The sequence below is a fragment of the Puntigrus tetrazona genome, chromosome 5, assembly GCF_018831695.1.
Source record: "Puntigrus tetrazona isolate hp1 chromosome 5, ASM1883169v1, whole genome shotgun sequence".
Classification (NCBI taxonomy): domain Eukaryota; kingdom Metazoa; phylum Chordata; class Actinopteri; order Cypriniformes; family Cyprinidae; genus Puntigrus; species Puntigrus tetrazona.
In genome coordinates this window covers 10,324,844-10,341,632 of record NC_056703.1, presented here as the reverse complement: position 1 = coordinate 10,341,632, position 16,789 = coordinate 10,324,844, and the positions used below count along the sequence as shown (strand labels likewise).

At 36.2% G+C, this 16,789-nt stretch overlaps 2 protein-coding genes across 3 annotated transcripts; one reads left to right on the top strand and one right to left on the bottom strand.

Annotated features, from left to right (window-relative positions):
- Positions 1-512: 512 nt before the first annotated feature.
- On the bottom strand, positions 513-4,410 carry anxa1a (annexin A1a). Its single transcript, XM_043240819.1, has 13 exons — positions 4,285-4,410; positions 3,782-3,884; positions 3,435-3,519; positions 3,247-3,341; positions 3,050-3,163; positions 2,883-2,973; positions 2,513-2,592; positions 2,284-2,340; positions 2,112-2,205; positions 1,930-2,025; positions 1,019-1,077; positions 813-935; positions 513-705 (listed from the first exon to the last, which is right to left on the bottom strand). The coding sequence occupies exons 2-13, from the start codon at positions 3,854-3,856 to the stop codon at positions 652-654; spliced, it is 1,023 nt and encodes a 340-aa protein (XP_043096754.1). The 5' UTR covers positions 3,857-3,884; positions 4,285-4,410; the 3' UTR covers positions 513-651.
- Positions 4,411-6,289: 1,879 nt separating this feature from the next.
- si:dkey-96l17.6 (kinesin-like protein KIN-14I) lies at positions 6,290-16,674 on the top strand. 2 transcript variants are annotated; one of them, XM_043240830.1, is made up of 23 exons: positions 6,290-6,465; positions 6,970-7,083; positions 7,374-7,562; positions 8,770-8,880; positions 8,960-9,069; positions 10,090-10,182; positions 10,271-10,393; positions 10,604-10,696; positions 10,870-10,930; positions 11,025-11,128; positions 11,259-11,435; positions 11,584-11,747; positions 12,261-12,367; positions 12,452-12,501; positions 12,580-12,669; positions 12,815-12,914; positions 13,494-13,686; positions 14,148-14,328; positions 14,405-14,615; positions 14,919-15,079; positions 15,405-15,607; positions 16,301-16,379; positions 16,464-16,674. In XM_043240830.1, exons 2-23 carry the CDS (start codon positions 6,987-6,989, stop codon positions 16,509-16,511), a joined length of 2,745 nt encoding a protein of 914 aa, XP_043096765.1. In that variant the 5' UTR covers positions 6,290-6,465; positions 6,970-6,986; the 3' UTR covers positions 16,512-16,674. The 2 variants fall into 2 exon arrangements, 1 of the variants encoding a protein (XP_043096765.1); XR_006251099.1 differs by having other exon boundaries at positions 6,291-6,465; positions 15,405-15,646; positions 16,464-16,518.
- The last annotated feature ends 115 nt before the right edge of the window (positions 16,675-16,789 follow it).

Sequence of the window (16,789 nt, the reverse complement as noted above, 5' to 3'; positions counted from 1 at the left end):
TGAACAAAACCAGTCCTTCAAGACATGACCTTTAGAGTCTGCTATACTATACTATATAAGGAGAAGGATGGTCATCTATACTGGGAAGGTATCTTTAAAAAAAAAAAAAAAAAAAAAAAAAAAGCCAATCCGTGATACTTTCTCTCCTATTCATGTGTGGAAAACTACAGCTGTTAAGATTTGTAACCTTGAGGGGTGTGACAAGGTATAAAAGTCAGGACCACCTTGTTGTCTTTGTCGCACTCTGCAGCAAACCGTGTTTCTGTACGACTGGCTGACCTTCTTGCAAGACCACTTATTGAGTTTTCCTCTTACCTTTGAGAGCTGTTACCTTTGAGAATTGTCACGACACGCGTATGCGATCCCCTTCAGATCTGTGACCACCGAGTCAATAAACTTCATTTTGTGCAAGTTTTTTGTTTGTTTTTGAGTCAACGTGACTTTAAAAATGAATAGATACACCATTCACAACACACCACTGTAGAAGCTTTGCACGAATTTACGCAGACATATACATTTAGTCAAGTTTTTATTTATCAAAAATGTTTCTCATTTTACTACAGTTGTTTATACGGGGTGTTCAATTAATATATTGATAGCCAGTGGTATGCTGGCAAGTCTTCATATGTATACATTCATTAGAGACACCAATTAATTGCCACACAGTGCTAGCAGGATCGTCTCGTAGTCTCCTTTGGTGTCATCCTAAAACAAAGAAAACACAATCTTTAACAAAAGAATCTATACAGTATAATACTTAATGTTTCTGTATTGAAGAGTGTAATGATGACCATTTAAAATTTGACATTTACCTGTATGTCCTGGTAGAGGCTCTTGCCAAACTTGCTCTGGTACTCTTGCTTGATTTTGGCCAAGTCGATCTCAGAGCGGCCCACCATTATTCTGGTCAAGATCTTGCCTTTATAACCAGAGCCCTGTGAAAAGGCAAGATTGCATATTTAAAACAGCTGCATTATACGTTTTTAAAAGAATCCATTAGATTCTCAGTTACACTTGCCTTCATTGCCTGATTTAGTCTTTCAGCAAAGTAAGCAGGTTTGTTTCCAGAGCATTTCACTGTTGAAAAGAAGAGTCACAATGAAAAATTAACTCGGAATGTTACGGAATCGGTCACATTTTTATTGAACTAATCAAAAACTGGTCGTTACACTTAAATCAAATGGCGATATAGACTAGTATCTGTAAATATTAAGCCGCAAAAATCGATTTAAATATGAATCCTGTATGTTCTGCATGCCTAAATTAAGGAATGGAGCAGGCACGCAGTGTTTTTAGAGGCTGCTGTCTTACTAAATGAGGATATAAACAGGCATACATCTCCAGAACTGCTCTGAGAGCATTTTACCGTTTGATTTAAGTAAAACTAGCTGCACATCACATACACTGAACTTTAAAGGTATTCACTGCATCCCATCAAAATAAATATGTAATATATAAAGTAATTAAGGAATAATCAAAAATTTTTAATTTAATTAGTAAAACCCCTTTGCCAAAAAATAAACTTTGCTCAAATCATAGATAAATTAAAGTTTTATGCCTTTTATTTCATAAGACTACTTTAAGATTTTTTTTTTTATAAATTAAAAGTTATTTATGCATTCAAATAATTAGACGTGAAATATAGGGCCTAAACATATAATTTAATAAATTAATGTGAAAATGAATGTTTCATGATTTTAATGAATTAAGACATGCTTTTTGATTAAGAAAAATTAAATAAAAATGTGCAAAAAACAATTCTTTCAGAAAAAAAAACAAAAAAGAAAAACGTATTTCATAGGGCCCTACATCTAAGAGAGCATCTACGGCAATTTAAAGAAAAGTTTGCAGTGAACTAATAGCATGTCATACCATTTAGAAGTGCAACATGTAATGCGATAGACAGATAAAAAGGTTTCAGCATCTCACCAACAGAAATCAAGCAGTTCTCAATATCACCCTTCAACTCCAGATCAATGGCTTTTGCGACATCCACCTTACTGTACTTCGAGTACAGCTGAAAAACTAAATACAAATAAAAGATTATGACTAAAGTGAATTAGAAAAACGTTCACTACTTATTTTGAAAACCGAGGTGAAGGAAGTCATACCTCTCCTTAAGTGACAAGCATTCCTTGTAGTGAGGATGTCAATGAACACACTACAATCTGTGCCTTTTCTTTTCTCTCCTGCCTCGTACAAGGCCTACAGACAGAATCAGAGGTCAAAACGAAAATGTACATAAAATGACCAACCACATACACACAATACACCTTTAATTACCCTGGCATCTTTGTCAGCCAAGTCATCTTGCACAATTCTGTCTTCGCTTCTGTTAGCCTGTGAATTAAAAAAAAAAAATGTTTAACAAAAAGGAGCAAAAACATTTTGTACCAATTCAAGTCACAAATCACTCTCTTAGTAAGTTTAATCAGATGTTGATAAGAAGACATCCAAAACATGTAGTACTGGGAGGGGCAGAATTGAGAAACACTATATGAGCAAAGCCAACCTTGCAGAGAGAAAGCAAGGCATTCCTGAAATCTCCACTTGTCTCAGACTTGATCTCCGCCTCTAGATCCTTCTTATAATCTATAAATCAATAAAGTCATACATTCACACACACATACATACATATACATACACTGTATTCGTATACAATAAATCATAAGTGTTTATGGGGGGGGGGCAGAGTTTAGCTCCAACTCTAATTAAACACACCTAAACCAGCAAAGCAAGATCTTCAGGATTACAAGAAACTTTCAGAGAGGTGTGTTAAAGCACGTTAGGGCTAAACTGTTGGCCCTACAGAAGCAAGACTGGACGCTTATGCCATAAACAGATTTAAAGGATGACTGGATGATAATTAGCATTAATGTTACCTTGTTTGTAAACCTGTTTAATATCTTGGATCTCTTTATTGGTCCTGGAGGCCAAAATTTCAACGAGTGTATCTTCATCTGTGCCCAGTCCCTGAAGAGAAAAAGACTAAGTTATGACCAAACGCGGAGCGAAAAGATGAAGTATATCTAGATCTAGTCAATTTTACCTTCATGGCACCTTTGAGCAGAAAGGAATCGTATTGGGCTGGAGTCATCAACAAGCCCAGAACCACGTCCTCCAGCTCACCTTTAAGAGCAGCTTTCAGGGCTACATCCAAAGGCTGCACAGAGGAGAAAACGTGATAGGTGAGGGAGGATCCAAACCGTAAAGATGCGTTTATATCAGGTCCAGTGAATGTTATACCTTTCCGTTTGCTTGCTGGTAAGCTGCCTTGATTTGCTGGCGCTGGGCATTGCTCCTGCGGACTAGCGTTTCAATGATCGTAACCTCATCCACACCTGAGAACGTGCAGAAACTGAGCAAACAGTTGCAGAATGCAAAGATATAGATGCATTTTATTCATCTTCACTTTTCAGCATTCATATACCTACCTTTTGTCTTGATAGCCTTGTCCAACACAGCTGCATCCGCAGCTGGATTAAACTGAGCAAAAGGCCTTACTGTGCCCTGCCCCTCCTACAGACACGAGAGAGGCTTATTAAAAACCCTTTAAGATTATCAGTGGGCTGTTTTTAAACTAATTTAGAGCAGACCAGTGTAAGAAATGTATCCAATAAAAATTTCAAGAAGTCATTTTTAGGAAGGAAACTAAGAAATACTGACGCTCTTGCCCTTTAACAGAATGAAAGTGGCTAGAATGGGGAGTGGAGTACATTCCTATGGCTGACTCATTCGGTCTGGTGCTGCTCAAATTTTCCAGAAATCTGAACAAACTTACTGTGATGTCTTGTACGGTGTTGTCTTTCATGCCCTGATAGGCAAGCTGCTCAAGAAAGGCAGAAATTAAAGTCATCTTGGCACCTGGAAGTCAACAGCTCAACCTACAAGGCACATTGGAATATATTAAAATACATACAACATATCAAAACAGCAGTACACTTTTCAGGAATGAATCATCCAAGTTGTCTGGCACGAATCTTAATGAATCTGGCATTTTAAACGAACAACAAATACATGAAAAGAACCGAACGTTAAACTCAGAAAAAAACCTGGATGTGGAATTTTTATAGCGTGCAAAGTTTTCTATAACTTCTTAAAGCAATACCATTGCATAACGTTGTTGCATAACTTTCATCAGTAACTTTTTAAAAAAAGACTTTCATTCTCATTTGCATTTACTTCTCAGTAAACAAAAACAACTTATAAATATGCAAGAATTATACATTTAACCAAAAACCGACAGCGTGTAAGAAGTAAAGAAAATCCCAGCTTTCCACTTACCGACACCGAGAGCACAGCAAGAAACAGGAGGAGAGAGTTGAGCTGTATTTATACTCACAGGACCACACCTAGCAACATCAGCAGAACTGTTGAGCTACAGCAGGGCGTAGACTCGAGCAGTACGCTTTCCTCCTTCCCCTGTTAAACACTTCCATGGTACGCAAAAAGAAAAACCGTGGGCTGCATCGTGCATGTTTTTTTTAAAGGTGCAGTATCAGTATTTATTTATTTTTTTTTTTTTAAAGGAAAATAACATTAAGAATTCGTGTTTAAATACATCTAAAAAGATTAGTTTCAGCATCGTAATGAAAGCTGTTTTATTTTACATGATTTGAATGGCCTCATAGATCACATGACCATACTTTAAAGTAAAAGGAAATAAATGCACACCATAATAACGACAAAAAAATATTTACAGGTCATACTTGACATCCCATGTACACTCACGGGTGACACACAGGTGAATTGTGCAACATATATGGTTATTAGACAGTATATGATCACATAGACCAACTCACTTAAAATTTAGCATATGTTGTTATTTTTAGGGAGCATTGTTTTCCACTGGCATGGCAGCCAGTTTGAATAGTATCAGCAGACAGCCATTGTCTTGGCTCATGCAACGCCTGAACATGAAGTTAGACGCAAAGAGTTGTCTTCCTGACAAATTCAAGGCATATCTGTTGGGTTTATTGTCTAAGCGTTTCATAGCAGGTTAACAACAGAGCCACCTTGTGTAAAACTACAATTAAACATTTATGTGTCTACACATGCATGCAATGAACTATGCTGCAGCTGGGAAAAAACCCCCAAAACAAAACAGCAAGCTTTATCCCAAAGTACTGAAGCGAGCAATATAAAATAAAGTAAAATAAAACAACAACAATAGTAACAACAACATGTTGATAAAAATCGTGTTAAAAATCTTTTCTCTAAATGTATTTGTTCCCCGGAGATGCTGTTTCCAAAAGTACACACTGTGAAGACTCCGATTGCTGGCTACCAGCCGTCAAGCTTGCAAGATGTAGACAGTTTTACACAATTGTTGGCATTTGTTAACGCACTGTGTTGAGCAATATTTTAATCAGGGTTCAGTGGATATGAAAGCACATAAGGTATCAGATTGAACAACTGGTTAATAAAAAAAAAAAATCATTGGAAAAAGCCACTGAAGAACAAAAAGAGACAAGCAATGCTTCCAGTTCTACTTCATTCTTTTAAACACTCCAACCGAATAATGACAACAATGAGACAACATACCTATCAATTCACATTCCTTAGACAAAACATTGATTGGTCTACAAAGATACAGCCAGTCATTGCTGTTTTTTGATGAATGCAGAGCTGTTAGAACTTGCATTTAGGAACAGGACTGACCTAACACTGTTCAAACAGATCTTGACATGTTCTCTGCTTTTTAAATTTTTCCAGTGTTTCCTAACACCCTATGCTTGATCATGTGAACCTCTAAACTATCAGTTTCTTTATTTGACATAAACATGCATCTAATATATAGAATTTTTGATGTTCAAACATCCGCTTACACAACTAGGTATGTTGATTTACTAGTTGTCATCTCCATATGAATTAAATTATGATTTTCAACATTTGTGCAACTCAATGAAATCAACTGGATTTATACCAACAAGTATAAATCAATTGGCAGCTTTTTCTACTCTAAGCATATTAAACATATTAAAACCCTGTAATAATTTACAGATTTAATTTAATTAAAACCACAAATTACTGTATAAAATATTTATTTTTTACAATACAAGTGCATGGGGACATATACCAGGCTGGTCATGGCAATATAATGTTGGATCATATGGTTCGCAATTCATAAAAAAATACATTATTAAGGCAAGACAGTAATTCACAAACCTGATAAACATACACAATTCAGGTTTTCCATTAGCATTGTACTACAGGGACAGACCTGTCTAGATCTAGTTACAATCTCTATCTCACACATTGGAAACCTGATGACAGTCTGTAGCTTGTGCCGGCCATTCAAGCAAACTAATCCCACCTGAAACCTCATCCACTGAGGTTAATATTTAACAAGCGTTGAGAGTTTGGTTCCTCACAAATACAAGCATCTTTCCAGTTTTTCTCTATTATGTTTGCCAGCCAGGTCTTCCTGCAACTAACCCCAGTCAAGAGTCATCCTGAATCCAGGTAATCGCTCTGATCTTCTGATTTCTTCCTGATTTTTAAAGTCTAAATAGTGATGATTTCACTGATTATGTTAATGTTTATGTGATTCACCGAAATGTATTCAATGTAAATTTGTTCTGTCTATTAGCTTATAGGTATAGGTAGCTTTTGTTTATATAGCAAAAAGAGTGTTCACACCCTCACAGCTTAGCAAAATGCTATGAAGGTTTATACTTTTTAACATTACGCTGGGGGGATGATTTTATTGTTTTATTAAATATGTATTCAGTCAGATTGACAATACAGAGACTATTTCTAAAATTTGTTGTGAAAAGGCTATTGTTTGAGTTGCGTGTAGCTTTTTGAGCAGCATTGCTCAGCTTGCATGGTTATGTGTGTGTGTGTGTGTGTGTGTGAAGGAATCCTGCTGGTATCGTGTAGAGCCACGTCTGAGCGTAACCTGCAAACAGTGTTGCAATGTCTCAACGTGACATGTGTGCTTTGTATCATTTCCAAACAAAACAGAGATACGAACACTCATCATGTATGTCAATTCCGGAGCAGAAAATGTGTCCATGTCTTTGAACTTCATGGGCAGGAAGTTACGTAACCATACTGTTGCCCCAGCAGCAAAACAACGTAAGTAAATATCACATTCACACTAGTGCCTACTCCTTCCGTTCATCTTAATACATCCCTTGAGTTTTGTGTAATCAGACACTAGTGTTTTATATAGATCAGTGGTGCCCTCATAGTTTTGTTTTTTTAATCAAATGTAAATTTATATCCCAGTCGCATTTTCTTGATTAAAATGTATTCAGCGTTCTGTTTATTAAAGTAGGAATCTCATCAAGTTAGCATTAGTTTTACATTTATTTCAAAGGCAGTAGCATTTTTTGGTTTATAAATAGTGTTTTCTGTTATTCTAGGTGCCTGGGAGACCACTGACCTTTCTCGATATCATGATGATCCAGTGGTCTCCACCCGAGTGGTACTTTCTCACCCCGTTGCGTCCTCAGAGGAACTGCCAGGCAGCGTTCCTGATCTGAGAGAAGAGGTCCAGTGGCGTAGACCATGCAACATCCATAATACACATCTAGACCAGGAGAAAGATAGAGGTGGGTTGAATGTTCTTGTCACCTAGCAGAATCTAAATATAACCCAAACTCTAAATATTGTCTAATATTTTCTTGACATTTAAGCTAACACCTAATTAACCTTCATGAAATCTTAATACTACCGTATCTAAAATAACTTCATCTAATTAAAACTAAACCTCATTTTATAAACTCATAAAACATCAAAAAAGGCACATTAACCATCTTCTGTAAAAAAAATGTTTGATTCATTTACGCTTTTCTTTTTTGTCTTTTTAAGCGAGCACATCCGGAACAAGCGTTTCAACATGATGTTTATGCCACTGAAAATGTTACAAGAAGAAACTGCATAAAAAGAAGTGAAAATAACCTCTGTATTTGAGTACTTAAAAAGATAGTCTAATGTCTGTCATCATTTACTCCAAACCATGTTTTTTTGGGGAGATATTTTGAATAATGTTGGTAACCAGTGACTTCATTAGTACAAAACTGCCTGGTTACTGACATTCTTTAAAATAGTTTCCTTTGTGCTTCACAGACAAAAGAAAAATTATACAGGTTTTGAATGACAGAAGGGTGAGTAGTTGATGACAGAATTTAATTTTTTTTGGTGGACAAACCCAAGGTATATATATAAATGTGTTTTGTCATGCACAGACATGTTTAGGTAGTTTAAAAGCTTTATTCTGTGTTATTGTGGAATATTCTGATAGTTATGTAATTGTTCATTTAATAAAGTGCATGCAGTAATTACTTTGTGCTCAACTCTCACTTAATTGCCTATTTAATTAAACCTTGTTTAATTAAATTAATATATAATAAAATAAATACATAATAATTAAAAAGTAAAATAATGTGCATGTATTTGTAATGTATATGTAAAACTGTAAACATATATAATTAATATTTAAAAATGAATTAAAAAATGTAAAGACAAATTAATACATTTTTGTACTTGAATGGTATTGTTTAATTGGATATGTGTTTGTGTGTCCGACTATATAAGATGAATACACCCCATTTATCAGTCTAGTTAATAAACCCTTTTACTGTAAGCTACATTTACTGCACCCTGTTGTTTGGCATATCAGTGTTGGACAAAAGACTGTCACTGATCTGTACCCCATGTAGAGGAGTTGCTCACTGAGGCTTTGTAAAACAATCTCCAGACTCCCCAACAGAGCTCGAAGAGTTAAATGTCACTGTAACTGCATGTTAATATTTGAAGGTGCAGCTAAATGTGAGGCCTCATGGCTGAGGAAAGGTAGACTCAAATGGAATACGTTTAAGCGCTGGATCGGCTCAGACCGGCACCATCGTCCAAAACGCATTGGAAAAGGTAGGTCCCGCCAGTGGAGATTGGGCATACTTGAAGACTGATCTGAAATGTATTAAATTCTATGTGATTTTAATCACAGCACCCAATATGTCTTCTATGAGTGCAAGTGTAAGACATCCTGAAGATGAGGCTCCAGTGGATGTCAAGATGTTTATCCCATATGACTCTGCCAAGCTATGCATAACCCAAGTATGTGGATATCACTCCTTCAAGCACTATTGTGCACTCTGCATTGTTTTCTTGTTGTATTTATGAATAGATTTATCCAGCAGATGTAACCTTAACCAGAGTGTTTTGGTCAGTGATGCATTATTTTAGTTTAGGTTTGCTTCTTGCATTAGTCACATGTCCGTCACTCCCTCTGTTGTCCTGGGGCCATAGGGTGGGAACGAGACGCCTCATCTGATGTCATGTGCTGTTGGTTCTTCAAAGCCCATTCATGACCACACATTCTTGAACAACTCAAAACCCAGAATTTATACTAGTTCTCAACAGACAAATCTCAGCAGCTTCCAGTACACACCTTCAGTCATTTTATTCACTTTGCCCAATACAGAGCTGTTAGCATTAAAATGTACTCATTTAAGAAGTTTAGTATGCACGCAACTATAACAGCTTTTTACACATTTTTGATGTAGGTACCTTCATTAGTAAGGCTCAAGTACCTCTTCATCAACACCAAACCATAAAGGTGTTACTCGAATATCATACCAGACATAATTCAGTACTATAATTCAATTTATTTATGTGGTCATAGTAATTAATTTTTTGCGAGTGATATTGTGGGTAAAAAAGACTTACTAAGTGGCTTTAATAAAAGCTTTGAAGGGCTACTCCACTCCAAAATTAAAATGTTGTCATTAATCACTTACCTCCATGTCGTTCCAAACCCTTAAAAAGCTTAATTCGTCTTCGGAACACAAATTGAGGGGTTTTTTTGCAGGAAAGCTGGGTCTCTTTGAAGATGATTTTCATTACTTGACAATGGCACCTTGACAAACCTCCCATTTTTATATAAAACATTGTGCTTAAATTGTGTTCAGAGGACAAACTAAGCTTTTACAGGTTTGGAACAACATTGCAGCTTAATTACTAAATTTTCATTTTGGTGTGGAGTAACCCTTTAATGGTAAACTATTTTATACTTAAAAAATAAAAGGACCACTATATATTTTAGTTTAGTCTATATGACTCTTACCGTACCAACAGATAAGAGATGATATGATTGCAATGAAGAGCAGACATCAGGAGATGATTCAAGAACTTGAGGAGAACTTTCTCACAGCATCACAAGAGAATCAGGTGATACGCTTGTGTACTGAACATTCAGTCAGATGAACAGCAACTACATTGTGATTTTATCCATGCTTAAACATATTCATTTGTGTAGGAAAAAACGGTTCTAAGAATGAGGAAGTATTATCAAAATAAGCTCAACACCCTGAAGAGAATCCTAGAAATTTACCAGGAAAAGGTGGCCAGAAAAAACTCATACTGGGAGGAGAAGGTCAAGGTGAGTCACAAGCATCATCAAATTGGTTTTATCTCCTTCATTTCCCAAATTCTCATTGACTTGAACACGGTACATGTAATTACTAATTCGGGGCTAAACCAGAACACGATGCAATCTTAGTGACATTTATAGTAGGCTATAAAATTTTTCTGAATTATTGCTGTCATCTGGCTGTTTTTACTGTGTAATATTTTATTTACCCGGTTTCAGACACTAGAGGATCTAAATGAAAAACTTGAGGGGCAACACAAACTGCTTCAGGAGAGAAACCAAAAGGATTTGGCTTCATGGGATCAAGAAAAGGTATCAGATTGTGGTGGTGACACACAAATATATATATATATATATATATATATATATATATATATATATATATATATATATATATATATATATATATATATATATATATATATATGTGCTGTTGTTTAAGTATATTATAGAGAGACTAAAAGCATCAGTGGAAACTTTTACAGAACAAGATGATGGAATTGTTCTCCTCGCGACTGGACCTCCTTCACAACCACCAGGCATCAAGTAAGAGTATCGTACGCTGTTTATGAGATTAAAAACACAAATAATAAGATGTAATTGATAGGCAATGGTATTTGAGTCTCTGTCTGTTTGACAGCACTGCAGGAGCTGCATTTGGCCAGAGAAGAGATGGGGAAGGTCCAGGAGGTGCTTGAGGCCATTCAAGAGAAAAAAGAACCAGAAAATACATCTGAAGAAAAGGTAGGAAATTCCAGATGTAAAGAATATAAACCGGAAGATTCCATGCGAGCAGGACATGTTGTGCTATTTACCAGGCATCGATTTTTACAGATGCGAAGCAATTTGTGAATAGACTCTGTTCTGCCAACAGGACAGCAGTGATGCAGATGTACCGCTAGATGGAGCTGAAGCTCGGCTGGAGATTTTGAAGGATAACCTCTTGAAGAGAGAGCGAGAGATCTCAATCCTTATGGAAGGACAGGAGCGCGTGATAGATCCTGTGGAACAATCAGCATATGCTCACCTTCTCAGTGCTGTTATACAACAGGTTTATTGCATAAAAAATACGTCTGAAATACGTTTTTGTTCCACAACATGACACAGTAATAAAACACGAATTGCTAACAAAATCTTACTTTTAGCCTACAAATTTATAATGACTGAACAAAACAGTATCCTTGCATTGTTTATTCCAGGCTCATCGCGTTTACGCTGAGCTAACAGAGGCTAAACAGCAGTTTGACCAAATGGCAGAAGACAACCAGAAAATTCTGGTAGAGATTAAAGAAAATCTTGACCAAACTGTGGAAGAGTCCAGCCAGAAGAGCCACGAGGAACAAGAGGAGGCACAGCAGAAAATGTTGGAAAAGAGTCTCAATATCTTTAAAGGTTCACCCAAAAATTTAAAATAGCGTGTGTTTTACTCACCCTCAAGCCATCCTAGGTGTATATGCGGTGAATAAAGGCCTCCTGTAACCAATCCATGCGTTTTTGATAGATAAATATCCATATTTCCAAAGTAATAAACACTGTTCTCTCACTTCTGCTGACTAATTGTCACTAATCATGCAATTCTTACGTGATCTGCCGAAACTGCATGATAGAAAATTGTGTCGTACTTTATATAAAAATACCTGTATGTAATTATATTTGTAATACATTTTTGTACTTACATTTATAATTACACTGTTGACCCATTCATTACACTTTAACCCACCCTTAAACCTACCCCTAACATCAAACCTATGAAACTATGTATATGTAAGGATGGGTAAGCGAAACACACGCCTATTTTTATTTGTTGGGGTGAACTAACTCTAATCTATCAAACTTTGAATATACGCTGCTAACTGAATCGCACATGATATCTCAGGGTGGAAGCACAAGTGGGGGATGGTTCACAGGCCAAATTACTCCATCATGAGGTCATGCAGGTGGCTCTAGAGTGCATCAGAGCAGGGGCTCAACCCACTGTCATTGGTAAAGAGATAAATTAATACATGTGTAAGTGAATAGTCTCTTTATAGATGTTTATATGGTTATTTCTTTCTGCGTTATTCTTAGAGACTGACACGACCGAGGCATGGAGAGCAGAGGTGGATGAAAGAGTCACGGTACGGCACACTCACTTTTATTCTGCATTCATTCCCACTCCATAATGACGTTTTTTTTTTTTTTTTTTTTTTTTTTAGAAATTTGAGGAGGATTACCGAAAGAATGGATTCTTAAATTCTGAAACTGATAAAAGTGTGGGGCAGCAACTGTTGTTACTGCAAGCTGAGGTAATGGCAGCCAAGAAAAACATCTTTCAGTGTTTAATCTAAACTAATAATAGACTCTCTAAAATGTCATAGCGATTGAATTGCATGCGATCATTTTTTCTTGTTTTGCCATTTATGGCCTTATATTCCTTGTGTGTCTCTCCAGTTGAAGCAAATCAAAGATGAAAACAAGAAGATTATTGAAAACTACACAACTGAAAGAACCTTGAGGAAAAAGTACTACAACATGGTGGAGGACATGAAAGGTATTGCATATTACACTCATAAAGTTTGGCTGAAGATATAAAATTGTTTCTTAAACAGGAAATGTTGCCAGATACAACATGAACTGAAAAATCCCTTTTGTGGTTATGTACTATTTATTCTGCGGCTTTGGGCCAAATATCTCCAAGACCCTTGAATGCTTTCCCAGACATAGTTTGGTTTTGTTTTTTTTTTTGTATTTTATAGTTGTATTAAAAAAAATGAAGATTATTATTGATATGCACGCTAACATTCAAAAAATATTTTTTAGCCTTATTTTATCTATTATTATCTTTTATTGTGTGGAAATGGAAATACATATTTCAAGATTCAAAAAAGTTCAAAGTTTAAAACAAAAATATTTTTTAACATAAATACCTTTTCTGTTACTGAATGCAACTGAATGACTAAAAGCAGGAAATTCTACTTAAAAACAAAATTGTATTTTGTCAAAAAAAAAATATATGAAAAAAAGGAGATGGCGTAAATTCAATAATAAATATAGTAAAATAGTGTAGAATCTTAAATATAAGTCAGCAATCAAACAGGCTATCACTGACTTTATTGTTGGTCTTAAACAGGTAAAATCAGAGTATTTTGTCGAATAAGGCCACTGAGTCGTGCAGAACAGGCAAAAAAAGGTCACGCTATCATCGCTTGTCTTGATGACTACTCCGTGATCCTGGAGACTCCTCGAGGGCCTCGTGAGTTTCAGTTTGACAAGATCTTCAACCCAGAGTGCACACAGGAGGAGGTCTTCACGGAGTCCAGTGGGTGAGTGTGATACCCAGACATGATGAGAAATGACCCGTACTAAACATGGAAATTAAGGATTAGAATAGCTCGCTCAAAAATTTAACTCTGTCATCATTTACTCACTGTCATGTGGCTTCAAACCTGAATGGATTTCTTCTTCTGTGGAAGACAAAAACTGAATTTGTGAAGAATATCCTGGGCACTTTATTCAATATAATGGAAGTGAACGAGGACTAGGGTTGTCAAGTTCCAAAATTACAAAAAACACTATAAAAGTATAATAATATTGGCCCATGTGAGGTGCCTTCTATGTTCAGTTTCAGGGGTTTAACAAAACAAATGACCTCGTATGGTCTGAAATGAAATGAGAGTGAATAAATGATAACGAAATGTATTTTAGAGAACAATTTCTTTAAAATATACAGAATGTGACACCTGGACAGATTTCCCCAAGATGCTAAGATATAAATTTTTCCTAGGCTAATCCAGTGTGCGATCGATGGATTTAACGTATGCATTTTTGCGTATGGCCACACGGGTTCAGGGAAAACCTTCACAATGGTTGGAGACAGAGATCGAAGGAACCCGGGAATCATTCCAAGAACATTCACCAAGATCTTTGAGATCATTCAGGATAATGAGTCTAAATTTGAGTTTAAGGTACACTAAGCATGTGTTTCTTGAGCTGTGCTGATGTACAATATCCATTAAACTTCTCTCTTTTGGCCGTCCTAAGGTTTCAGCCTACATGCTGGAGCTGTACAACGACCGCCTGCAGGATCTCTTTGTGAGCCCCGCTGAAGCTTTCAGCAAGCGAATCGAAATTAAGAGGGACAGGAAGGGGCTTGTGTTTGCCCAGGGAGCAGAGACAAAAGAGGCCACCAGCGCTGGCGAACTCTTTGCATTATTTGAGCAGGGCTGTGCAAACCGCCACATTGCAGCCACAAGTACGTGCTTAATGAAACTTTGAAAGAGTCCGGCTAAATGGTTTGGATTAATTGCTTTAGTTACACTCAGTATGAATAAATGGTAAGAACGCGATGACCCCGCATTGAAGCCAACTTTGTAACAAAGAAGGAGGCCTGTGAGTTCTACTGTATAATATGTCTGAGAACAGGCCTGAATGAGTGATTAAGGGTTATTATATATAAAAGAGAGTATGTCTGCCTGAAAAATAGCAGATTTGGAGCAAGTTGAATTTTTTATATATAATTTTGAGATATTTCTATTTTTATTAAAACTCTTTGTAGAGATGAATGTAGAGAGCTCCCGTTCTCACCTGATCATTGGCATCATGATTGAGAGCCGGAACCTGACCAATGGGAGCGTGAGTTTCGGGAAGCTCAGTCTGGTGGACCTGGCTGGAAGTGAACGAGCAGCAAAAACTGGTGCCAAAGATGACCAGCTGAAGGTTGTTCGGAACAAATAAAATATAAAAGCTGATTTAAAGTGGTCCCAGAAAGTATTTGGACACTTCGCGTCAACCCGAACATGATTATTAAAATGTTTTACAAAGTTTGAGAATCAGAAAGTGTCCAAATGCTTGACTGTTGTTTTGTCATTTAAAAATGTTTACTTTGAAAAGTTTTTCTGCTATTTTCTTAACATATTTTGCTAAGGCAAAGACATTTTCTTAATTATTCTTTTTTATTCACTCCCAACTTCTGTCTTGGACTTTTTCTAACGCCTCTCACAACAATCAGTTTGTCCCACATTTTGTGTATGTTTTTCCCCAGGAGGCAAACTCTATTAACAAATCTCTGAGTGCCCTTGGAGATGTAATTTCAGCTCTGTCAATGGAGCAGCCTCATGTGCCCTATCGCAACAACAAGCTGACCCAGCTCATGCAGGACTCGCTGGGCGGCAATGCCAAGACCCTCATGTTCCTCAACATCTCTCCCTCTGACTGCAACCTGGACGAAACTCTCACCTCACTCATGTGAGAACTTAAAAAGTTAATGACAGCACAGTTTCACAGGCAAGGCTTGAACCTAGTCTTTGATTAAATGTAAATATGAACTTTTTCAACTGAAAGAAGCTTGCACTCACTGATCTTAAAAGATGTCTGTGCCTTTGTTTTGTCTTAAGATGCACACCAGTAATGCTTTTTTACTAAGGCATGTTTATAAAAATGACTTAAATGTCCTAATTGAACTATGGCCTAATCCTGGTTTTAGCTAAGCCCTAAACGAGCCATATTCGATTTCAATTTCACATCTGATGAAAACAAAAACAGAGATTTCAATGCTTCAATATTTTTCAATGCTGACAATGCTATCGAACCAAACTTAACTGAATAATTATGCTATTGCCTTCTGTAGAATTAAACTGAATTTGTTTTATATTTGTGAACTTCGTGTCACTGTAAACCTAAAGTTTGCAGAACTCAAAATATAATAAACTCCCAGATTAACTTTATCAAAAGCGTATTTACCCATCTTGATATTGAAAATCTGTGTGTCTTACTATGTTATTTTAATGGTTTTATCTGAATTATGAACCGGTTTCTAGTGCAAACAGTTAGGTTTGGATAGTTTTGGAGGCTATCTAATACATTTTAATGCATTTATAAGGCTTTAGTTAAGGTATTTACACAATTATATACATTTTAAAATATGTTTATGTCTTACAGCTATGCAACTCGAGTGAAAGCCATCACCAACAATGCTCAGAGGAACGTAGACAGCAAGGAAATCGCTCAGCTGAAAGAGGTGTGCACATGATCAAAATCACGCCTTTTTAACTTATTAACACACATTTTGTTATTTACATTTTATTTACTTTTTACTTCACAGGTGATTTTAAAATTGAAATCAGGTCAGCCTGTGGAAGAAGACATGTAAACTTCTATAACCGACATGGCTGTTTGAATTAGGACCATTTATTATTAATTAGGACATTCATTAGGAGCTCTTATAATAATAATAATAATAAAGGTTTCTCATACTCACCAAGCCTGTGTTCAGTTTATCATAATACAATAAAAACAGTAATACTGTGAAATACTACAATTTAAAAGAACTGTTTTCTATTTTAATATTTTAACTCTATAAGTTACGTTAGCCATTGTAGGATAGTTTTTTTTCTAACAATGTACAAATCTTTACTCTCACTTTTGATC